General features: G+C 41.4%; 1 protein-coding gene across 1 annotated transcript in view; it reads left to right on the top strand.

Annotated features, from left to right (window-relative positions):
* The window catches only part of CSMD3 (CUB and Sushi multiple domains 3), a 1177406-nt gene that overhangs the window by 420431 nt on the left and 730724 nt on the right, over positions 1-26251 (top strand). The window contains exons 14-16 of the mRNA XM_040431881.1: positions 4877-5015; positions 6472-6659; positions 12383-12571. Of these exons, the coding sequence (XP_040287815.1) occupies positions 4877-5015; positions 6472-6659; positions 12383-12571 (516 nt within the window). The remainder of the gene's footprint in view (positions 1-4876; positions 5016-6471; positions 6660-12382; positions 12572-26251) is intronic.

The raw sequence follows: 26251 nt of genomic DNA, 5'->3' as shown, positions 1-26251 counted from the left end.
TATTATCTGCTCCAACAGGGCTACTAACAACCTCCAGCTAGTTTATAGCTCCTCTCACCCAGCTACTTACATAGACACTCCCTATCATTGCCCCTAACAACCACCTACTAGTTTATAGCAGCTCCCACCCAGCTAGTTACATACACGCTCCCCTGTCACTGCTCCTAAAAAAGCCCAGCTAGTTTATAGCTTCTCTTACCCAGCTAGTTACATAGAAACTCACCTACCATGCTCCCCCATGATGCTCTAACACGTCGATGGACATAACATCACAAGAAATGAGAAAGAGTTGCATGAAGATGGTCATGTGACTATAGCCCAGAACAGGTGATAGGAGGAATAAAGGTAAAATAAATACATTACAGAATTACAGAGACTTTCATAAATTATTATTTTAAATGATATTGATACAAACCGGAAAACCCCTTTAATCTGTTGATTTAATGGTTTCAACAGGATAGGCTGCCTTCTTATTGTACCATGGTTATTTTACATTCCAAAACACAGATAATATGCATTAAAGTTTCAAAATATAATAAAAACATTTAAAGAGAATGTGGATTTTCTCTTGTACTGTGTATTTTATATATGAGAGTGGGAGTCTATAAGCCATATGATTGACTACATTCCCTGTCCAGGAAATCTTTTATGTGCCCTATAAAAGTGGCAAAATGACAGAACATTTTTACACACCACTAAATCATACCAGTTCGAAATAAACTTGTGATATATGTGGAAGGCTTGCACTGCAAAACTTGTGTTCATTCCAGTCATCTACCATGTAGCTATTTAGTGTAAATTTTAGGAGATAACTGCAGCCCTTGATCAATGAAATGGAAAACTAAAAGCCATTGCTGGTGCTGTTAAATTTCTAGTGAAATGTATATTACTATATTTTTGTCACCTCAGCAAAATAAAAACAACTAATCAAACAAATTCCAGTGTCAGGTTAAAGACTGAAAAAAAGATATATGTATAAATCACATTTAAAATCTATGTTTCGTTTAAAGGGAATGTCTTGTGCATTTAATTTCAGTTTCATTACTTAACTGCCTTTCTTTAGAAAACAGTGTTCTTATTTATGTTTTTTATATTTTTTTAAATATTTTTTTAATGTTTATAGGGGCAGCCATATTGAAAGCACACATATCCTTGATATGTGTTTCAAATCAGCTGCAATAAATGAGAGTTAATAGCCAAAAGAGTATTCATTGACTAATATAATCTAAAGGAAGATAAACTATCACATGCAATGCTTCTCCAAGATATTAGGGTGTAGAGGAGGATCTACATACAGAGCCTCATCTGTGTTGCTATTCAGTCTTATACAGGTGAAACTCGAAAAATTTGAATATCGTGCAAAGTTCATTTATTTCAGTAATGCAACTTAAAAGGTGAAACTAATATATGAGATAGACTCATTACATGCAAAGCGAGATATTTCAAGCCTTTATTTGTTATAATTTGGATGATCATGGCTTACAGCTTATGCAACCCCAAAGTCCCAATTTTGAGGTCCCCTTTGCTCAGGGGGTATGGATTAATTAGCTGACACTTTGAGCCTAGAATATTGAACCTTTTCACAGAATTCTAATTTTAAGCTGCATTAATGCAATTCCTTTTAATTTGCCTTACTGAAATAAATGGACTTTTGCATGATATTCAAATTTTTCAAGTTTCACCTGTGTAAGACTCCTGCAGAATTGTCATGTGCCCTAAATTTTGAACCACTAATCATAATGAGATGACTGTACAGTCCTGGTCTATACAGTAAAGCCGAAAGTGAGCTACTAAAACAGAAAATGCCAGACTGTTATAAGTGAGATGACTGAATTTCTCAAAATTAGGTTTTAGTCCAATTCGACTATATGACCCATGAGATTTGATTTGGGTCCTAAGTTCCTAAAATACTTATGGTAGACATGTTGTTCACCTGCTTAATTATATCTGGGATAGCAGGAAGACAACTAATATAGCCACCATTATAGATTTCGTAGTTATCACAGGGGTTTTTATTTGGCTTCCTAGAGTTTAGATTTGCAAATAAGTAAATATCAAAAGGTCAAAACCATAAAAAGCATATCAAAGCAATAAAATATTAATATCTGATGGGTAAATAATTTTTTTTTTTGTCTCATTAACATGGCCAAATTTCTGGCTCTAAGTGGCACTCTGAGTTGCACTGAGCTACAAAACAGCACACATAGAAGTCTATAGAGTCATTTTATAACACCATGTACCTACGATTTTATATAGAGACATGTAGAGGTTTTAGGTCATTCAGAATTTGCTGTTACTTAGTAGGTATCCATGGAAATTGAGATTCAAAATACATATATCCATTGGCTGGAAATGCCAGGATAGGACTATTGACAGGACAATTTTTTCTATAATGTATAATGGAATCAAACTGAACTGTTATTTGTCCCCATAGACATATATTAGGACAGAGCAAAACAGATTGGCTTTTAAAGACTTCTGTTTTGCATTCCATCCTAAAATTCTGTTATATTCCATTATAACAGAACATATAACGGAATTCCAGAACGCGAATCTGAAACCGCCCTTACTTTTTTTTTTTTAGACTGCATGAGACTTGTTATTTTTGTACAAAGATAATATCTTGTTCAAGGAAAAAGTATAAGCACCCGGTACACCATGGCATTACACTAGTGTACATATGCAATCGGATTTTAGCTATACTTTCTCTAGAGAAGAAATAGCATATAGTCATGTTGCTGGCAGATATTTTCCAAAATTAATCTTTCATAATGCAGTACATTAGGGCTGGAGCTTTCATTTCAAAGTTAAATATTGTGTTTCTCAGTTGGAAGTTAAAGCCTTAAAAGCAAGAAACTCATCTCATAATTGCTAATGTAATCTATTTCAATCTACTTTTAGGGTATGCATAAATACAATCCTCATATCGTATTCCAAGGCTAAACTTTAATATTTAAAATTTAGAAGTTCAGAAATGTTAACTCCTTAAGGGTACTTTCACACTAGCGTTTTTATTTTCCGGTATTGAGTTCCGTCCTAAAGGCTCAATACCAGAAAAAAAACGAATCAGTTTTATCCTAATGCATTCTGAATGGAGAGCATTCCGTTCAGAATGCATCAGTATGCCTCAGTTAAGTCCCTCTTACATTTTTTGTCCGGAGAAAATACCGCAGCATGCTGCATTTTTCTCTCTGGCCAAAAATCCTGAACACTTACTGAAATGCTGGATCCGGAATTAAGTTCTATTGAAATATATTAATGCCGGATCCGGTACTAAGTATTCCGGAAAACCGGATCCGGTCTCCCGATCTGCACATGCGCAGATTTTTATAAATGAGAGAAAAAAAATATCGGATCTGTTTTTCCGGATGACTACTGGAAAGACGGATCCAGTATTGCAATGCATTTGTCAGGCGGATCTGCATCTGGATCTGTCTCACAAATGCATCCGTTTGGCGTCCGGATTGCCGGATCCGGCAGGCAGTACTGGCAACAGAACTGCCTGCAGGAATCCTCTGCCACAAGTGTGAAAGTAGCCTAAGTAATTCAATTCCGGATATTTTATATACAGATATGTATTTACGTTCATTTCATCTTGGCTTGAAGGTCATAGAAATATAGAAATATATATTTTTACATCTTAATGGTAAAATCAGACCCTATGATTCTCACCCCACTCTCCACATACATCTACTATATACAACCTCCTACTTGAATTTTAGGGTAAGGGTATAGACACACAGTCAGAATTCCTGATGAACTTTTGGAAGCCAAAACCAGGTTTAAATTAAAAACAGATAAGAAGTCATATCTGTCCTTTATACTTTCTTTTGTTTTATGATTTACTCATTATTTTGGCTTCCAAAAATGCATGCAGAAGCCTGACCGTTTGGCCATACCCTAAGAGAGTGGATAGAGCCAAGGAAGTGCTTTGACAAATTCAACAGCACCAGTAGCCACTCAATGCAGAAGCAAAATGGTAGAACATTTTAAGAAAGACTATTTAGGAGGTAGTTTAATTTTGCAATCAACAATAAAAAAAAAAGGTGTCTATAGCCTTTCATATATTCTGAGAAATTACACTCTTTTACTTAATTAGACCTAAGGAGAGGGTTGCCAAACTTGTATTAGAGGCCAAAAAATGGGTATATGTACAGGGTAAGCAAAAATAGCTATGTATACATTGTGACAATACAAAAACAGGAAAGACAGTCATACCTGTTAAGAGAGTACAATTTATAAGTCAGTACCAAAAAGACAGGAGGGACAAAACCTGTTGCTGCAAGAACATCACATGCCATTGTTTATACTGTATAGACATAATAGTGGTTATAAAGCCAATACTTAAAGACGTGCAGCAAGATATGGTAGGTGTTAACTTTTGGGAAGGCCCAAGGACAAGAGGGTTGATGGAACAAACAAAGGGGAATTTTGAATAACTCTAGTATAAAAGTTAAAATTAAACACTTGTTCAGATAAGAGTTATTGCTACTGACCACCCTATATGCATGCTTGCCTGGTTCAGCCAAGCATGCATATGTTTTCAATGGGGAGAGGGGAATAAGTCACTGTCAGACATTTCTGATGGCAGCTTTAGCTCTCTTGTAAACAAAAGCATTGACCATGTTGAAATTTTGAAATCCAGCATGCCCAACACTTCTTACGTTCAACGTATACCATAGGAGGTTTATATTTAAGCTTTTTTTAAATCTGTTACTATAAAGATATATTTAGAAATTCATAATTTCCAATTTTTGTTTTTTCTTTTACTACTCTACAATATAATTTTTTACCTTAACTCTATTTGAACGTTGTACAAAAATTGCATTGCATATAATAGAAAATCATATCTAAAGTATATTTTTTTCACTTCCAGCTCCATGTGGTGGACATTTCTCAGCTCCTAGTGGAGTCATACTGTCTCCAGGCTGGCCTGGTTACTATAAAGACTCACTGAATTGTGAATGGGTAATTGAAGCAGAACCTGGACGCTCCATTAAAATTATATTTGAAAGGTCAAGCTTCTTTAATCTTTATATTTCTTTCCTCATTAGAGCAAACATGTATAATACATAATCTGCTTTATAGTTATAAAAGCTAGATTTCCTAAATTCCTGAAGTGCTCATACGTGGATTAATTTCTTAACCTTAGGAAATCTCATGATTAAAGTTTTATTTTCTTTTTATCCTGAAGCAGTGGAAGTATCAGATTAGCAATGTTGTGCAGTTTTGACCATATTGGATTTAGCTTTCATTAGTATAAAAACAAGATTCTAAGTATAATATCTAGTCAGAAGTCTCATAAATTATGTATAGAGTGAAGAGGGTAGTATAAAGAAGATTACCCACCCAGGCCATTATAGCTGCCCAGTTCAGGGGAAAAAATCACATCAACTGGAGAAAAAAATTTAATGCTTACCTGGTGTACTCATTTTCGTCTTTTTAGTTACAGAGTTACAGATTTGCTAACTCTTGGGCTCCTCTTCTGCCATCCAAAATATCTGCACCACTTCTCGGACTTCACTGTGCATTGGATGGCAGACAAGAAGCCCCCAAATTGACCGATCTGCAGCTCAAAAGATAAAAAGAAGGTGACTTTGTAAGTGTTTTGTTCTTTCCCCAGTCAAAGATTTTTTTTATTCTTGAACCGAAGGGTAGCTTTAAGCTAGGGCAGTAGGCTATTCCAAGGATTTATATAAATTATTATCTATATAGAATTTTTCATCTTAATTTAAAGCTTTTATCTATATTTTTTAGGATCCAAATGGAGAAGTGACCATTTTGTGGTGCAATTATAGAACATAGCAGAAACAGGAGTATAAGTCCAGGAAGGGAGGTGGAATGAATCGTGTGTGTGCGTGGATTTCCACAAATCCATGTAAAATACTAATATGATATCAAATTACTGTTAGGGTAACTACTATTTATAGGAGTAACATTACTCTATAAGAAAACAGCTTGCAGGACTGAACATGAAAATATATTGCATGTCTGTATATCCATTTGAATGACTACCATCCAATATCACATTTCTCCTGCAGTGGCCTCTGTAGAAGACATGTGTAACTACATGCATCTTCTTTCAATCAGGGGGGAACTAACTCTCCTTAGGGAGAGAGCATCTCATGGGATTTTTAGCTACTGAAATTGCAATAAACTAATGGTTGATGAGGCCATATTTAAGAAATGGGTTGCACAGATTGGAGCCCTGTTAACTTACAGAGAATTTACATAAAGGGTCAAGATAAGATTCCTTAGTGGTTGATACTTTTTAGTGGCTGAAAAGATGATGACAAAATTGCAAGCTTTCCAGACTACTTAAGTCTCTTCCTCTAGAGCGTTTCTGGTCTAGTTTTAAGCTGTGTAAATTTAAGATAGCAGTAATGATTATCCCCTTCTTTCTGTATGAAAAAAATATATACTTTACATTAAAAAAAGGCAGTAATTGAATATATATTTTTTTCTCTACAGATTTCAGACTGAACTTAATTATGACGTCCTGGAAGTACACGATGGTCCGAACTTGTTATCACCAATTTTGGGATCTTATAATGGCACACAAGTCCCACAATTTCTGTTCAGCAGTTTGAATTATCTTTACCTTCTCTTCACTACAGACAACAGTCGATCCAATAATGGATTTAAGATACATTATGAGAGTGAGTGTTATATATATTGACAGATGGAGTAAATAAAATGTCTCTCACACTACTAGATTATTTACCTGGTGTCACACAATTCAGATTTGGACTTGTTTGCTCCTGCATCAGTCACTGTACCAACATGCAAAAAATGCTCTTGAGGAAATATGTATATATGGACACAGTATATAAAGTAACTATGCCATATTATGTGTGTATTTTTTTCTGTATCTTGTGTAAGAAGGCACAATATGCCATAGTTGACGATAGATATGTGTCACCGAGGTGCCCGGCCTCAATGAAATGAACCGGTAATGTTTTGTCAGTAACCTTAGGTTACTGAAAGTTATTAATAGTCTATCTGTTGGCTACATTTGGAGTAGTCAAATATCAAGGTGGGATGACTACTCCCATGTATCCAAGACAGGCTTTGGCTGGCCTATATAAGCCAGGTGTAATGACCGGCGTCACGCAAAGGGAGGGAAATGGGAAGGCCCTGTCCAAGGGAGAGGGAAAGCTGGTGACCCCTGACTCACCTTGCGGCTGGCACCTGACTGCCCTGACGTCCCTAGACGGGTTCCTCACCCGTACGCCGATCACGTGCCTAAACCCTGGCTTTCCCTAAGATGAGCCCTATGTAGTGAACGGGGCGGTGGGATCACTAGTCCGCACCACTGACACTAAGAGGAAAACACCAAAGAGAGGACAGACAATACAGACAAACATATAATCCCAGGTGGGCGACAACAGCAGACCACCAAGGCCCAACAGGGATCCGGAGGATAACGTTCTGGAACAACAACCAGGGAACACAGCTACACAGCTCCAGTGGGTCAGTATAGAAGTCCAGGCAGGAAGCTCTATATCTGGCAACCAGAGAAGTGTGAGAGGGGAATATAAGGAGGTTGGGAGTGCTGGACAAGAAACAGCTGAGGAGAAGGAGCTACGGATTCCTGAGTGAGCCAAAAAGGGTTGCAAGGCAAACCCAGAAAGCCACCATAAAGAAACAGCACAATATTACTACATAGAGCGCGCAGCCACCCGCTGCGACTTCCTGACCCCGGGTATAACGGAGTCAGGCGTGGCTTTTGACACCCTCGTGACAGTACCCCCCTCTCTACGAGGGGCCTCCGGACACTCAGGACTAGGTCTCTCAGGATGAGAGGCATGAAAAGCCCGAACTAACCTGTCGGCGTTTACCTCAGACGCTGGAACCCACATTCTTTCCTCGGGACCGTAACCCCTCCAATGCACCAGATATTGAAGAGAGCGGCGGACCCGACGAGAATCAACAATTTTGGATATTTGAAACTCTAGATTACCATCCTCAACAACAGGAGGGGTGGCAGCGGTGACGGTTCTAGAGGTGGAACATATTTCTTGAGTAACGACTTATGGAAGATGTTATGGATTTTAAAAGTCTGAGGTAGCTCCAGGCGAAAAGCCACGGGGTTAATGATGGCTACTATTTTGTAAGGGCCAATGAACCTAGGACCCAGTTTCCAAGAGGAAACCTTTAATTTATTATTCCTAGTAGACAACCACACATAGTCATTCACTCCTAGGTCCGGACCTGGCGACCGTCTCTTATCAGCCATGCATTTATATTTACCTCCCATATTTTTCAAGTTAGCTTGCACCTTCTGCCATACCGATGAAAGAGATGATGAAAACCGTTCCTCTTCGGGAACCCCAGAAGACCCCCCCTCTTTGAAAGTACAGAATTGGGGATGAAAACCATATGCACCAAGAAATGGTGACTTGCCAGTAGATTCCTGATGGCGATTATTTATGGCAAACTCGGCTAACGGTAAATATGATGACCACACCTCTTGGTTTTCAGACACAAAACATCTTAGATATGTCTCAAGGTTTTGGTTGGTACGCTCAGTCTGTCCATTCGACTGAGGATGGAAAGCTGAGGAAAAGGACAAGTGTACCCCCAAACGGGAACAAAAAGCTTTCCAAAACTTAGAAATAAACTGGGTTCCCCGATCCGAAACAACATCGGAAGGGACCCCGTGAAGCTTCACGATTTCACTGATGAATACCTGAGCAAGAGTCTTAGCATTAGGCAGTGCGGGTAACGCAATGAAGTGTACCATTTTGCTAAACCTGTCTACTACTACCAAGATAACTGTTTTACCCGCAGACAAAGGTAAGTCAGTGATAAAATCCATTGACAGATGTGTCCATGGTCTATTGGGAATGACAAGTGGCAATAAAGACCCTGCAGGACGTGTATGAGAGACTTTCGCGCGCGCACAAGTAGAACAGGAAGACACAAAATCCATTACATCCTGACGCAACCTTGGCCACCAAAAACGACGAGACAATAGCTCCAAGGTTGCTTTACTACCCGGGTGCCCAGCAAGTGGCGAATTAGGATGTTCCTTTAATAATTCGAGACGCAGGTTCAACGGTACAAACATTTTCTCTGAGGGGCAAGAGACCGGGGCGTCCCCCTGGGCCTCTAACACCTTCCCCTCCAGAACAGAGTGTACCGCAGAGACAACCACTCCTCTTTGTAGAATCGGTACCGGATCACTCACATTACCCCCTCCAGGGAAACAACGAGATAGTGCATCTGCCTTGGTATTTTTTGCCCCAGGACGATAGGTAATAACAAAGTTAAACATGGTAAAAAATAGTGACCACCTAGCTTGTCTAGGGGTGAGACGCTTAGCTGATTCGAGGTACAGAAGGTTTTTGTGGTCCGTAATCACAGTGACGGGGTGGATTGCCCCCTCTAAAAAGTGACGCCATTCTTCAAACGCTAGTTTAATAGCTAATAGTTCCCTATTGCCAATATCATAGTTCTTTTCTGCTGCAGATAGTTTTTTTAGAAAAGAAAGCACAAAGACGCCATTTGCCAGGAGACGGACCCTGAGACAGCACAGCCCCCACTCCCACCTCTGACGCATCTACTTCAACAATAAAAGGCTGGGAGACATCAGGTTGGATTAGTACAGGTGCCGAGGTAAACCTCTCTTTTAGAGAGGAAAAAGCAATTTTAGCGGCGTCAGACCATTTAGAAAAATCAGTCCCCTTCCTAGTCATGTCAGTAAGGGGTTTTACAATCACTGAATAATTTTTAATGAATTTTCTATAGAAATTAGCGAAGCCCAAGAACCGTTGCAGTGCTTTGAGGTTCTCAGGAAGATCCCAATCTAAAATTGCCTGGACCTTCCTAGGATCCATACGGAAACCTGAAGCAGATAATAAATAACCTAGGAACTGTATTTCCTGAACGGCGAAGACACACTTTTCAATTTTAGCATATAATTTATTCGTCCATAGGACCTGCAGTACCTGTCTGACATGCACCTCATGTGTTTTCAGATCAGACGAATAAATGAAAATATCATCTAGGTATATCACCACAAACCTGCCGATAAGATGACTAAAAATGTCATTAACGAAATGTTGGAAGACAGCAGGAGCATTGGTCAGACCGAAAGGCATGACTAGATTTTCATAATGCCCCTCAGGGGTGTTAAAAGCTGTCTTCCACTCATCCCCTTCCTTAATACGTATCAGATTGTAGGCCCCCCTAAGATTAAGTTTGGAGAACCACCTAGCACCCGAAATCTGATTAAACAGGTCAGGAATGAGAGGAAGAGGGTATGGGTCTCGGATGGTTATCTGGTTTAGTTCGCGGAAATCTATGCAAGGACGCAGGCCCCCATCTTTCTTTTTAACTAAGAAAAACCCTGCAGCCACGGGTGAAGAAGAGGGTCTGATGTGTCCCTTAGCCAAGCTCTCGGAGATATAATCTTTCATGGCTTGTCTCTCCGGACCCGAAAGTTTATATAACCTGGTCTTGGGTAATTTTGCACCGGGAATCAGGTTAACCGGGCAATCATAAGGACGGTGAGGTGGTAACTTCTGACAACCCTTTTCAGAAAAAACATCCTCAAATGTAGGTAGGGTAGCTATGGAGGCGACTAAGCAATTGCTATTTAAGCAATTTTCTCTGCAATGCTCACTCCACTCCAATATCTCCCTGGCCTGCCAATCCACCACTGGATTGTGCGCTACCAACCAGGGAAGACCCAACACCACCGGAGTGGGAAGCCCTTCCAGAACATAACATGAAAGCAACTCGTTATGGTGGTCCCCTACCCGATGGTGTAAGTTATCTACAATGTGAGTGAGGTTTCTCTGAGACAGAGGAGCAGAATCAATAGCGAATATGGGAATAGGTCTCTGTAGCGTACAGAGAGACAAACCCATAGTGTGTGCAAAATGGGCATCTATCAAATTTACTCCTGCTCCACTGTCTAGAAAAAAAGAAATAGTCTCCATCTTAACGCCAAAAACAACAACCGCTGGCAACACAAATTGCGATGTTCGTATGGAGGAAACGTATACCCCCCGGCTGACATCCTCCACACAGCCTGGGGTTAGTAGTTTTCCGACGGTCTTTTGTTTTTGAGGAAGGAAGGACAGACATTAATAAAATGACCCCTCTCCCCACAGAAAAAACAAACCCCACGCCTACGGCGAGCCTCAGGAGGATGGACCTGACGAGTAGTTCCTCCTAGCTGCATAGGCTCGTCTAAGTCCGTACAGACTAACTGCTGCTTGGGAGGGGTTACCAATTGCTCCGGTTTTTTCAATCTGTCCCTAAGACGTCTATCTATTCTGATAGCAAGGGACATAACCGCATCAAGGGAAAAGGGAGTCTCATACAGCGCAAGCGCATCCTTAATCCTTTCGGATAACCCAGAGCAGAACTGAATCCTGAGAGCCGGGTCGTTCCACTGGGTATCCGTAGCCCACCTACGGAACTCTGAGCAATACTCCTCTGCTGGCCGCTCTCCCTGTAGGAGTCTCCGTAATTTTGATTCAGCCAGTGCGACTCGGTCAGGGTCGTCATATATGAGACCCAAGGCCACAAAAAATTCATCCACTGACCGGAGAGCCTGGGAATCAGCGGGTAAAGAGAACGCCCAGGATTGCGGGTCCCCCTGCAGCAGGGAAATAACAACCCCCACCCGCTGTTCTTTATTACCAGAGGAGTAAGGGCGCAACTTAAAATATAATTTACATGCCTCACGGAACGTCACAAATTTGTCCCTTCCCCCAGAAAATCTGTCAGGAAGAACAACCTTGGGTTCCGCAACAACCTGGTTACCTGTAGCAACCGCTGGGCTTGCAGTCTGTTGTAATTGCTGCTGTTGCTGGAGGACCGACGCCTTCAATCCTGTCAATGAGAAATGGTTAACAAATAATTTCTTTATCCGGTATATTGTTTTACATTGTTTCATTGTTTTTCTATGTTTTAATGAACCCCGTTTTATACATAGTATAGCACCCCATATATCCCTATTCTACATATTATAAGGACTTTAAATAAAACTGGTTGCCCAATCACAACTGATTGCCATGCCATTGATTGAAAACACCTGACTCTAATTTTACGTTTAAATTATTAGCTAATCCTAAAAGTTTACTTGCTTTTTCCACTTACAGACTTGTGATATTGGTTAATTTTCCTCAATAAATAAAAGATCAAGTCTAATATTGTTGGCTCCTTTGATTTGGTTATCTTCTTATGGGACTTGTGTGAAAATCTGATGTAGTTTTAGGTAAAATGTAACCAGATATATAGAAAATTCTGAAGGATTCAAAGACTTTCAATTGCCACTGTAGATAGCTACATAATAATAATAATATGAACAGATATTGTATTGAGACTTACAAGTAAAATTAACTGTATATTTCTGTTGATGTAGGTGTAACTGTAGATACACATTCATGCTTGGATCCTGGAATACCTGTGCATGGTCTTCGCTATGGTTATGATTTTTCTATTGGATCTACTGTTTCCTTTGGATGCCAGCCTGGATATACGCTTAGCCATGAAGAACCCTTGTTATGTGAGAAAAATCACTGGTGGAGCCATCCTCTTCCAACTTGTGATGGTAAGATCAGGATGCTCAGCATGGTTGTGTTACCTTCTATATGAAACACATTCATCAAACTGGTGTAAAGTAGAACTAGCTTAGTTGCCCATAGCAACTAATGAGATTCCATCTTTTATTTTTCATAGCTCCTTTGGAAAATAAAAAGTGGGATCCGATTGGTCGCCATGGGAAACTAAGCCAGTTCTACTTTGTTCCAGTTTGATAATTGAAACCATAAACTCTATTTGTTTAGTTCAGTTAAACCATGAATAATAATAATAATAATAATAATAATAATAATAATAATAATAACTAGAAAAGCTAAAATTTCTGGGGAAATTGTGTGAAGTGTTCTTGCCTCCACCAGTAGTCTACAACTGGAGTGGGCAGAGTAACTGGGTGGAGTGGCATGAGTAACTGTTGTGTGGTTGGAGTGGCTGGAGTAACTGTGGAAAGGTTGGACTGGGCAGAGTAACTTTTTGGAGTGGACAGAGTAACTGTGTGGAGTGTTTGGAGTGAGAAAAGATAGTAAACATTACACTAACGAATTGATTGATCAAATTTAAAAAGTGCACATGGCAAGCTTGATAGAGCGAGAAATGCATTTCAACTTTTATTTATTTATATAGCACATTTAATTGCAATGTTGTTGCCCAAAGTTACATTAAAACATACAGTTATAAAAACATTAGCAGCCGATTTGTGTAGGTGGGCTTGAAAATGAGGGAGAAGTGGCAGTTTAGAAATCATGTCCTGATTTTTCAGCTCACACTCTAGCTTTTGTCACTCTGCTGGCTGCTCACACAGCTGGGTTCCTATGGCAACTCACTCTACAGCAAGGGCAGAGAAAAGCTGTTAAAAACAAACTGCTCCAACTTGCTCACTTCACTGGCGTTTGCCATCTTCAAATCCTACAGCGAAGAGCTTTACACTCACCTAAAGAATTATTAGGAACACCTGTTCTATTTCTCATTAATGCAATTATCTAGTCAACCAATCACATGGCAGTTGCGTCAATGCATTTAGGGGTGTGGTCCTGGTTAAGACAATCTCCTGAACTCCAAACTGAATGTCAGAATGGGAAAGAAAGGTGATTTAAACAATTTTGAGCGTGGCATGGTTGTTGGTGCCAGACGGGCCGGTCTGAGTATTTCACAATCTGCTCAGTTACTGGGATTTTCACGCACAACCATTTCTAGGGTTTACAAAGAATGGTGTGAAAAGGGAAAAACATCCAGTATGCGGCAGTCCTGTGGGCAAAAATGCCTTGTGGATGCTAGAAGTCAGAGGAGAATGGGCCGACTGATTCAAGCTGATAGAAGAGCAACGTTGACTGGAATAACCACTCGTTACAACCGAGGTATGCAGAAAAGCATTTGTGAAGCCACAACACGCACAACCTTGAGGCGGATGGGCTACAACAGCAGAAGACCCCACCGGGTACCACTCATCTCCACTACAAATAGGAAAAAGAGGCTACAATTTGCACGAGCTCGCCAAAATTGGACTTTTGAAGACTGGAACAATGTTGCCAGGTATGATGAGTCTCGATTTCTGTTGAGACATTCAAATGGTAGAGTCCAAATTTGGCGTAACCAGAATGAGAACATGTATCCATCCTCTGATGGCTGCTTCCAGCAGGATAATGCACCATGTCACAAAGCTCGAATCATTTCAAATTGGTTTCTTGAACATGACAATGAGTTCACTGTACTAAAATGGCCCCCACAGTCACCAGATCTCAACCCAATAGAGCATCTTTGGGATGTGGTGGAACGGGAGCTTCGTGCCCTGGATTTGCATTCCTCAAATCTCCATCAACTGCAAGATGCTATCCTATCAATATGGGCCAACATTTCTAATGAATGCTATCAGCACCTTGTTGAATCAATGCCACGTAGAATTAAGGCAGTTCTGAAGGAAAAAGGGGGTCCAACACTGTATTAGTATGGTGTTCCTAATAATTCTTTAGGTGAGTGTATATTGTGAGAATCACAATACCCAGACCTACATTTTGATGCATAGTATTTATCTGAAATATTAAAAATGAAGGCACAGTCACAGTTTAGAAATTGCCCTTCAAATTTGAGGTGGCTAGAGTGAAGTTTCAATGAATGTCAATAGGCAGCGTGAGTTGCAAACAAATGGTCATATTGTGAAAACTATCAGGACTATGGCTTAGCCATGGACATTTTTAGTGGCAGCAGGGATAGCTGAATGTTTTGATATAAGATTTATGTCATGATTTTTCAGCTCACACTCTAGTTTTTGTCAGCTCCCACTCTAGTTTTGAACATTCTGCCATTCATTCCTATGGGACCAATTCTCCACAAAAATGCCAATATTTTGTGAACCATTCGGCGAAACGTTCCACAAAGTAATAGTACACCAATCGGGAACAATCCGCACGTTTTGGTATATTATTTTCTATGTAGTGTAAAAACTGTGGGAGGAGTTAGGGTGGTGAATTTGGCTATAACAATAATATATATGTGAGATAACAGTAAGTGGTCTTGCCATACAAGAACACTTAATAATAATAATAATAACAACAACTGGAAGATGTGGCTGGTATCATAACAGTCAAAACTAAGGAAAGCATGAGGTGAGAAAGCATATGTCAAAGACAAAAAACAAGATTATATTGCATGTCTTATTTTCTGCTACTTCCCGTGACATTAAACAAATGCCTAGTGACATAAATTCCTTTTGACATACATTTAAAAATACACCAAGAAATTATCAATGCCAGTGCAATTTAAACATAGAGCAAGTAACTCATTTTTAATAAAACTCATTATGAAAACAGATCAAGGTATATTGACGACCATCATTAAAAAGTATAAGTAAAGACCTGATAAGGGATAGTAGTAAGGTTTACGAGGTTAGAAAAATGTGGCCACTCTTGTTCTTGGGTTGTGCCTGGTATAACTCGAGTTTGTGGGAGGCCACAGCTTGTGTCTCATTGGTATGGAGAATTTATGCCCAAAACACACAAAGTGATCCTGGAATGTCTAGGCAGTGTAGCTTTTGAGGAACTTCTTGTAGTTGGTAAAGCTTGTATTACACCTACCAATTTTTCATCAGATGATCGTTAGCGATCATATTGCAGTGTAATACTGCTGCTAATTGCCCGTTGAACAAGCAAAGAGCTCTTTCATTGGGCAATACAAATCTTTTGACATGTTAAAAAATTATTGCTTTCAGATCATGGTGTCTAATAACGATCTGCCGTCGGCAAACCATTATACAGCACGGAGACGAGCAGTGGCATAGAGATTGCTCCTCCCCATGCTGCAGAGGAGATTGCTGTGTGTAATAGCAGTGGTCTCCTCTACTAGCGAGCAGACAATTGCTGGGAGGGAATGCTTCACTCCTGACAATCGCAATACAACCTTAAGAGAAACAGGCAACTAAATAAATGATTAAAAGCCCAGGAAACCCACACTTTTTTAAATAAATATTTTTTTACTTTCCTTTTATTTATTTTTTGCTAGCTGTTTTGCTGATGAAATGTAAAATCACTTACATGTTTTGGTTCTTTAGCACTTTACATCAAGTTTTGATTTCAGGTAAAATAGCTGAAATATTTGTTTCAATTTTGATCCCCTTTTAATCAGAATATAAAAAATTTGAATAAACAGAGCTGCACAGTTCATCCCAGACATATGTGGAAAACACATTACACCCACCATATTTTTCATTTATTTTCCACCTACACTGTAGTTATATAACAATTACTTGTCTGCTAGTAATTATATGCTTTCTTCTAGTTACTTTATAGCACATGCAAAGGAAATGTATTGTACCCTATGTTAAATAATTAGATTCTGTCATTTATGTAATGTAAGTTACACAATGAAAGCATAAATCTAATTGTCGTTTATTGTTTAGCACACACCCAAAAAAGTGTGTTGTATTGCTCCAATCGCACAACAAAATGCGAGCTCCGGTACTGTAATATTTCATTCTAATTTTCTTTGACTCTGAATGTCACTTTCATAATATTTTGATATTGAGCTAAGATTTTATATTTCCTAACCTAAGAGAAGCTTTATTAAGGCCCCTTTACAGGACAACCGTAACAGTTATAGGGAAAGAGCGCTCCTTAGAACAATTCCTGATAATTGGCCTGTGAAAGGGTATCTCCAATCACTCATGCTCATTTATCAGATAAAAGTGTCATTGATGCAGATCCCAAAATCATAGTTTCTGGGCAGATTATCCTAAGTAACAGGAGAAATAATGAATTTTTATGGGAGCGATTGATCGCTGTAGAACTGTTTGTTCTCTATAATTGCCTGTTTGGTCAGTCTGTGTTAAAGCCTTAACCTCTTAAGGACACAGGGCGTACCTGTGCACCCTGGGACAATGCGCGGGGGGGTCCCGTGACACCCCCGTATCGGAAATCATAGCAAGCCGCATGTCAATTCAGACCTGCGGTTTGCGACTTTTACGGGTCGTTGCGGTGGGCGGTTTGTGGTGCCATCGGGTCCCCATGCTGCTTTAATGGGGACCTGATGGCATGGAAGGCAGCATGATGCCTTCCTTAGACATTGGCGCTGCCTTCCAGTGAAGAGCCTGTGAGATCTGACAGGCAGGAAGCTGTATGAGTAATACACGCTTTATTATTCATACAGCCAATGCATTCCAATACAGAAGTATTGGAATGCATTGTAAAGGGGATCAGACCCCCAAAAGTTGAAGTCCCAAAGTGGGACAAAAAAAAAGTGTTATTTCCCCCAAATAAAGTAAAAAAAAATTGGTAAAAAATAGGGGGGGGGGGAAGTAGACATATTAGATATGGACACGTTCGTATTGACTGGCTCTATAAACATATCACATGAACTAACCCCTCAGATGAACACCGTAAAAAAAAACTGTGCTAAATTAACCATTTTTTTGTCACCTTACATCACTAAAAGTACAACAGCAAGCGATCAAAAAGGCGTATACCCACCAAAATAGTACCAATATAACCGTCACCTCATCCCGCAAAAAAATTAGCCCCTACTTAAGACAATCGCCCAAAAACTGAAAAAACTATGGCTTTCAGACTATGGAGACACTAAAACATGTATTTTTTTTTGTTTCAAAAGTGAAATCATTGTGTAAAACTTACATAAATTAAAATAAAGTATACATATTAGGTATCGCCACGTCCGTAATAACCTGCTCTATAAAAATATCACATGACCTAACCCCTCAGGTGAATACTGTAAAAAATAAAAATTAAAACGCTGTGAAAAAGGCTATTTATTGTCACCTTACATCACAAAAAGTGTAATAGCAAGCGATCAAAAAGTCATATGCACCCCAAAATAGTGCCAATCAAACCATCATCTCATCCCAAAAAAATGAGCCCCTACACAAGACAGTCGCCCAAAAAATAAATAATACTATGGCTTTCAGAATGTGGAGACACTAAAGAATCATTAAAAAATTAAATGCTTTGTTATTTAAAACTGAAACAAAAAAAACTAAAAAAGTAGTCATATTTGGTATTGTCTCATCCGTGACAACCTGCTCTATAAAAATACCACATGATCTAACCTGTCAGATGAATGTTGTAAACAACAAAAAATAAAAACGGTGCCAAAACAGCTATTTCTTGTTACCTTGCCTCACAAAAAGTGCAATATAGAGCAAACAAAAATCATATGTACCCTAAAATAGTACCAACAAAACTGCCACCCTATTCCGTAGTTTCCAAAATGGAGTCACTTTTTTGGAGTTTCTACTCTAGGGGTGCATCAGGGGGGCTTCAAATGGGACATGGTGTCAAGAAACCAGTCCAGCAAAATTTGCTTTCCAAAAACCGTTCTTAATTCTTGTGGAACACCTAATGGGTTAACAAAGTTTGTAAAATAAGTTTTGAATACCTTGAGGAGTGTAGTTTTTTGAATGGGGTCATTTTTGGGTGGTTTATATTATGTAAGCCTCACAAAGTGGCTTCAGACCTGTTCCTTAAAAGTTGGGTTTTTGAAAATTTCAGAAAAATTTCAAGACTTGCTGCTAAACTTCTATGCCTTGTAACATCACAAAAAATAAAATGTCATTCCCAAAAGGATCCAAACATGAAGTAGACATATGGGTAATGTAAATTAATAGCTATTTTTGTAGGTTTTACTATATATTATAGAAGTAGAGAAATTGAAACTTGGAAATTTGCTAATTTTTCAAAATTTTTGGTAAATTTTGTATTTTTTTATAAATAAAAATGATTTTTTTTTTACTCCATTTTTACCAGTGTCACGAAGTACAATATGTGACAAAAAAAACTATCTCAGAATGGCCTGGATAAGTAAAATCGTTTTAAAGTTATTCACACATAAAATGACATTGGTCAGATTTGCAAAAAATGGCCTGGTCCTTAAGGTGAAATATGGCCGTGTCCTTAAGGGGTTAAAGAGCTTTTACCCCCCAAAATATACAATTTTTTCTTAGAGCAAGTCAAAATAATCATATTTGCTAATTTTTCTAAGCCTATTTGTAAAGTCTGGCTTACCTACATAGCCTGGGCTCTGCATTTGTTGAACTTGGATCCAGCCATCAGTGCTTTCACCATAGTTCAGGAGCTGGCGAGAGCACTTTCCACCTCACCTTCTGTCCATGTCTGCAGATTTTTGGCAGCATTTAATAACTAATTCTCCTCTACAAATAACATAACTATACCTGCAACTCAATCCTCGCACTACATACTGACATTTTACTATCAATAAATCACTTGAACGAAGGGCTGTTGGGTTATCTCATCGCTCCCCCACCGTTAGTTGTATACAGTGTGAGAAAATATCCCTCTTCCTATTGTTTGCAACTGATGGTGAGGGAGTGATCAGTATCTGCAAGATAGCTAAACAGCTCTTCATATCATTTACTGACCATAAAATGCCAGCATCTAGTGTGAAGATTGAGTTGCAGATGTAGTTGTTATGAGGGAAGATTTGTTGTCTGGAGCAGTCCTTTTCAGGGCTCTCACCCCACTTTCCAAGATGACTCTTTGCACTGTGCATGTAATGGGAGCTGTAACAGTGAGCAAGAGTAGGAAAGGACATCTCATGACCATGCTGAAGCCCCATCTGCTGCCTGGGAAATCTAATGAAATTGAGAATAAAGGCGCTGAACCAAGAATTCAAGGATAAATGGTTATTTCAGCAGTGTTGTTCATAGACATATACATAACATTTAAAGGGAATCTATCAGCTCCGAAACAGCCTCCAAACTAGAGTTAGCTGTGTATAGTGTAATTGACGCCGAGTCCAGTTATGTAATTTTTATCTTCATATTCATTTGCATTCCAATACTGTACTCCCACAATCCAGTGCAGAATGCATTGAGAGGACTCCTGTGCTCATGTACATAATGGAGAGGACTCAAGGAGAATTGTACTTTCAATGCATTTTACAGTGTTGGAATGCAAATGAGTATGAAGATAAAAATTACATAACAGAACCACTTACACAAAACACCACTTACTCTAGTTTTGGGGGGTGATTAGGAGCTGACAGATTTCATTTAAATCAGCTGTTTTATAGGTACAGTACATATTTGAGAAGAAAGTCAGTAAAGGTAAAACCTATTTAAATCATATAGGTTTAAATTTGCAAAGGTTTTTTTAAATTTTGCTACCAGGGTCAATTTCTCAATCTCATCAATCTTGGTTACTTAGGATCATTCAAACAAGGCTGGCAGGGCTTTATAAGAAATTTTGTTAAACACTGTAATTTTTAAAGTAGGATTATAGGTTGAACCTTAAAAGGGTTGTCCCATAAAAAATATTTGTCATTTTTTAATCCAGTTCCTGGATCTGAATATATTTGTAATTGAATATAATCAAAAATGGTATACAGGCACTGAGTTATTTAATAAAATATATCTATATAGCACAACCTGCTGTTTGTTGGTTTCTATATTTCTCTGTCCACCTTGTTGAGGTGGAAAAACATGCTCAGTTCCATCCTTCGGCTGCCACCAGCAATATCTAATGTTAGAAGTTTTGACAATTACAGGGGAAGAGCAGCAAAAAGGCCATGTCCTCTAAAAAAGGACATGTCCGATGACAAAGAACACACACCACTAAGTTGCCAGATTCAAATAAATCTAGCAATTGTAGCAATAAATGGGGAGTTCTCTAGATCAATGTGTTGTTTAGGGCTGGCTCTAGCTGTGTTACAAAGAGATTATCATGTCCTATATAATATCTGGGGCTGAACGGTCTTAATGTATGTACCGTCATTTCAATGGTGGAGGGGCAATGTTTTTTTCATTGTCTCTTTCTTCCAGTTTTCAATGTTATGTTCTAATGGTGCTGGGATAAGTAGGTTGATTGCCTTGATAAGGATTACCCTTCCTGAGGGTTAACCCTGTGCTGCCTTATTAGACCTTTGGTGACAACCCGACACATTTCTTCCAGCATATAACAGAGTCTTCAGGAGGGAAAAATGGGTTCCAAACAACAAACGTGAATAGTGCTGAGAACCAGTAGGGCAAAGAAGCACAGTGGCACTTTTGACATGGAGTTTTAATGGCCATTTGGCTGGCATAATATATGGTTGGTTTAAATACAGGGTTTAAATACAAGGATATTCCCAAAGAACTCTCATAGCAAAGGACAAACGTTTGAATATGGAGCTCTAAATGGTAACTTAAACTTTTATGATGCAATATAAGTAAAAATAGAAATTGTTCTCTGCCCCCTCTTTTCTCCTAATCATTGTTTCCTTGTGCACTCAAATTCTCTTTAAAGGTGTTATCTGGGACCACAAAATTGATATAGATGGCCTATAGTAGAATAAGCTTTCAATATCAGATCTTTGGGGGGTTGAACTTTCAGCACCCCGACAATCAACAGATTGAAGGGCCCACAGTGCTTACAGTGCTTACTAAGTACAGCACTGTACTTTTGGTAGTGACTGTCCCTGATAATGCAGCTCAGTCCTATTCAATTGAATGGAACTGAGAAACAGTGAGACACAATATCAGAGACAATGACTACCAAAAGAAGAGAGTGTGGCCCTCTATGGAGTGCTATTGTCCTTCACATCAATTAAGGAAGTTAGATCCCCACTGCTCTGAGTCTGATATTGATGGTCTACTGAAGGATAGGTCATCAACATTGTAATCCTGGATATCCAGCTTAATCTGATCCTAATTCTTTCTCTTCATCCAATGATTGATAACTCTCCTAATCTTCAATTTTACCTTAAAAGGGTAGCATGGTGGCTCAGTGGTTAACATTGTTACCGTCCAGTACCCAGAATCCTGGGTTTGAACCCATCAAAATCAAGATTCTCAGTGTGTTCTCAAATTCCCTTTAGTAGTACCCCATTCTGATAGAATAAGTTCACTATGAAATCAGCCTTAGTAGCCTTAGTTGTATTTGGAATAGTGAAATTAGATTGTAAGAAGAGTTGAGCGAACACCTGGATGTTCGGGTTCGAGAAGTTCGGCCGAACTTCCCGGAAATGTTCGGGTTCGGGATCCGAACTCGACCCGAACTTCGTCCCGAACCCGAACCCGAACCCCATTGAAGTCAATGGGGACCCGAACTTTTGGGCACTAAAAAGGCTGTAAAACAGCCCAGGAAAGAGCTAGGGGGCTGCAAAAGGCAGCAACATGTAGGTAAATCCCCTGCAAACAAATGTGGATAGGGAAATGAATTAAAATTAAAATTAAAAAAATAAAAATGAACCAATATCAATTGGACAGAGGTCCCATAGCAGAGAATCTGGCTTCATGTTAGCAGAGAATCAGTCTCTTCATGCCATAGCAAAGAATCTGGCTTCATGTCAGCAGAGAATCAGTCTCTTCATGCCATAGCAGAGAATCTGGCTTCATGTCAGCGCAGAATCAGTCTTCATGTCATAGCAGAGAATCAGGCTTCACGTCACCCACCACTGGAACAGGCCACTGTCACACATTTAGGCCCAGGCACCCAGGCAGAGGAGAGAGGTCCCGTAACAGAGAATCTGGCCTTATGTCAGCGCAGAATCTGTATTCATGTCATAGCAGAGAATCAGGCTTCACGTCACCCACCACTGGAACAGGCCACTGTCACACATTTAGGCCCCGGCACCCAGGCAGAGGAGAGAGGTCCCGTAACAGAGAATCTGGCCTTATATCAGCGCAGAATCTGTATTCATGTCATAGCAGAGAATCAGGCTTCACGTCACCCACCACTGGAACAGGCCACTGTCACACATTTAGGCCCAGGCACCCAGGCAGAGGAGAGAGGTCCCGTAACAGAGAATCTGGCCTTATGTCAGCGCAGAATCTGTATTCATGTCATAGCAGAGAATCAGGCTTCACGTCACCTACCACTGGAACAGGCCACTGTCACACATTTAGGCCCCGGCACCCAGGCAGAGGAGAGAGGTCCCGTAACAGAGAATCTGGCCTTATATCAGCGCAGAATCTGTATTCATGTCATAGCAGAGAATCAGGCTTCACGTCACCCACCACTGGAACAGGCCACTGTCACACATTTAGGCCCAAGCACCCAGGCAGAGGAGAGAGGTCCCGTAACAGAGAATCTGGCCTTATGTCAGCGCAGAATCTGTCTTCATGTCATAGCAGAGAATCAGGCTTCACGTCACCCACCACTGGAACAGGCCACTGTCACACATTTAGGCCCAGGCACCCAGGCAGAGGAGAGAGGTCCCGTAACAGAGAATCTGGCTTTATGTCAGCGCAGAATCTGTCTTCATGTCATAGCAGAGAATCAGGCTTCACGTCACCCACCACTGGAACAGGCCACTGTCACACATTTAGGCCCCGGCACCCAGACAGAGGAGAGGTTCATTCAACTTTGGGTTGCCCCGCAATATAATGGTAAAATTAAATTAAAAATAGTATTGAATGAGGAAGTGCCCTGGAGTAGAATAATATATTGTTAAGGGGAGGTAGTTAATATCTAATCTGCACAAGGGATGGACAGGTCCTGTGGGATCCATGCCTGGTTCATTTTTATGAACGTCAGCTTGTCCACATTGGCTGTAGACAGGCGGCTGTGTTTGTCTGTAATGACGCCCCCTGCCGTGCTGAATACACGTTCAGACAAAACGCTGGCCGCCGGGCAGGCCAGCACCTCCAAGGAATAAAAGGCTAGCTCTGGCCACGTGGACAATTTGGAGACCCAGAAGTTGAATGGGGCCGAACCATCAGTCAGTACGTGGAGGGGTGTGCACAGGTACTGTTCCACCATGTTAGTGAAATGTTGCCTCCTGCTAACACGTTCCGTATCTTGTGGTGGTGCACTTAGCTATGGCGTGTTGACAAAACTTTTCCACATCTCTGCCATGCTAACCCTGCCCTCAGAGGAGCTGGGCGTGACACAGCTGCGTTGGCGACCTCTTGCTCCTCCTCTGCCTTCGCCTTGGGCTTCCACTGGTTCCCCTGTGACATTTGGGAATGCTCTCAGTAGCGCGTCTACCAACGTGCGCTTGTACTCGCGCATCTTTCTATCACGCTCCAGTGTAGGAAGTAAGGTGGGCACATTGTCTTTGTACCGGGGATCCAGCAGGGTGGCAACCCAGTAGTCCGCACACGTTAAAATGTGGGCAACTCTGCTGTCGTTGCGCAGGCACTGCAGCATGTAGTCGCTCATGTGTGCCAGGCTGCCCAGAGGTAAGGACAAGCTGTCCTCTGTGGGAGGCGTATCGTCATCGTCCTGTGTTTCCCCCCAGCCACGCACCAGTGATGGGCCCGAGCTGCTTTGGGTGCCACCCCACTGTGAACATGCTTTATCCTCATCCTCCTCCACCTCCTCCTCATCCTCGTCCTCCTCGTCCTCCAGTAGTGGGCCCTGTCTGGCCACATTTGTACCTGGCCTCTGGTGTTGCAAAAAACCTCCCTCTGAGTCACTTCGAAGAGACTGGCCTGAAAGTGCTAAAAATGACCCCTCTTCCTCCTCTTCCTCCTGGGCCACCTCCTCTTCCATCATCGCCCTAAGTGTTTTCTCAAGGAGACATAGAAGTGGTATTGTAACGCTGATAACGGCGTCATCGCCACTGGCTATGTTGGTGGAGTACTCGAAACAGCGCAACAGGGCACACAGGTCTCGCATGGAGGCCCAGTCATTGGTGGTGAAGTGGGTCTGATCCACAGTGCGACTGACCCGTGCGTGCTGCAGCTGAAACTCCACTATGGCCTGCTGATGCTCGCACAGTCTGTCCAGCATATGCAAGGTGGAGTTCCACCTGGTGGGCACGTCGCATATGAGGCGGTGAGTGGGAAGGCCGAAGTTACGCTGTAGCGCAGACAGGCGAGCAGCGGCAGGGTGTGAACGCCGGAAGCGCGAACAGACGGCCCGCACTTTATGCAGCAGCTCTGACATGTCAGGGTAGTTGCGAATGAACTTCTGCACCACCAAATTCAGCACATGCGCCAGGCAAGGGATGTGCGTCAAACCGGCTAGTCCCAGAGCTGCAACGAGATTTCGCCCATTATCGCACACCACCAGGCCGGGCTTGAGGCTCACCGGCAGCAACCACTCTGTTGTTCTATACCCCGCCACAACTCCTGTGTGTTGTGGGGCCTGACCCCCAAACATATGAGTTTCAGAATGGCCTGCTGACGTTTTCCCCGTGCTGTGCTGAAGTTGGTGGTGAAGGTGTGTGGCTGACTGGATGAGCAAATGGAAGAAGAGGAGGAGGAAGCTGAGTAGGAGGAGGAGGAGACAGGAGGCAAAGAATGTTGACCTGCGATCCTTGGCGGCGGAAGGACGTGCTCCAAACAGCTCTCCGCCTGGGGCCCAGCCGCCACTACATTTACCCAGTGTGCAGTTAGGGAGATATAGCGTCCATGGCCGTGCTTACTGGTCCACGTATCTGTGGTTAGGTGGACCTTGCCACAGATGGCGTTGCACAGTGCACACTTGATTTTATCGGACACTTGTTTGTGCAGGGAATGCACGGCTCTCTTGGAGAAGTAGTCGGCGGCTGGGAACAACATATTGTGGGACAGCAAGTGACATGAGCTGTTTGAAGCTGTGTGTGTCCACCAGCCTAAATGACAGCATTTCATAGGCCAGTAGTTTAGATATGCTGGCATTCAGGGCCAGGGATCGAGGGTGGCTAGGTGAGAATTTACGCTTTCTCTCAAATGTTTGTGAGATGGAGAGCTGAACGCTGCCGTGTGACATGGTTGAGATGCTTGGTGACGCAGGTGGTGGTGTTGGTGGTACATCCCATGTTTGCGGGGTGGCAGGTGCCAACGTTCCTCCAGAGGCGGAGGAAGAGGCAGAGGCGGCGGCAGCAGCAGAAGAGGCCGAGGCGGCAGCAGCAGAAGAGGTAGCAGGGGGAGCCTGAGTGACTTCTTTGTTTTTAAGGTGTTTACTCCACTGCAGTTCATGCTTTGCATGCAGGTTGTGCTAAGGTTCAGAACGTTAATGCCTCGCTTCAGGCTCTGATGGCACAGCGTGCAAACCACTCGGGTCTTGTCGTCAGCACATTGTTTGAAGAAGTGCCATGCCAGGGAACTCCTTGAAGCTGCCTTTGGGGTGCTCGGTCCCAGATGGCGGCGGTCAGTAGCAGGCGGAGTCTCTGGGCGGCGGGTGTTCTGATTTTGCCCACTGCTCCCTCTTTTGCTACGCTGTTGGCTCGGTCTCACCACTGCCTCTTCCTCCGAACTGTGAAAGTCAGTCGCACGACCTTCATTCCATGTGGGGTCTAGGACCTCATCGTCCCCTGCATCGTCTTC

Source organism: Bufo bufo, chromosome 5 (genome assembly GCF_905171765.1).
Source record: "Bufo bufo chromosome 5, aBufBuf1.1, whole genome shotgun sequence".
In the NCBI taxonomy this organism is placed as follows: domain Eukaryota; kingdom Metazoa; phylum Chordata; class Amphibia; order Anura; family Bufonidae; genus Bufo; species Bufo bufo.
The sequence above is the reverse complement of the archived record's forward strand: the minus strand, read 5'-3'. Positions and strand labels throughout refer to the sequence as shown.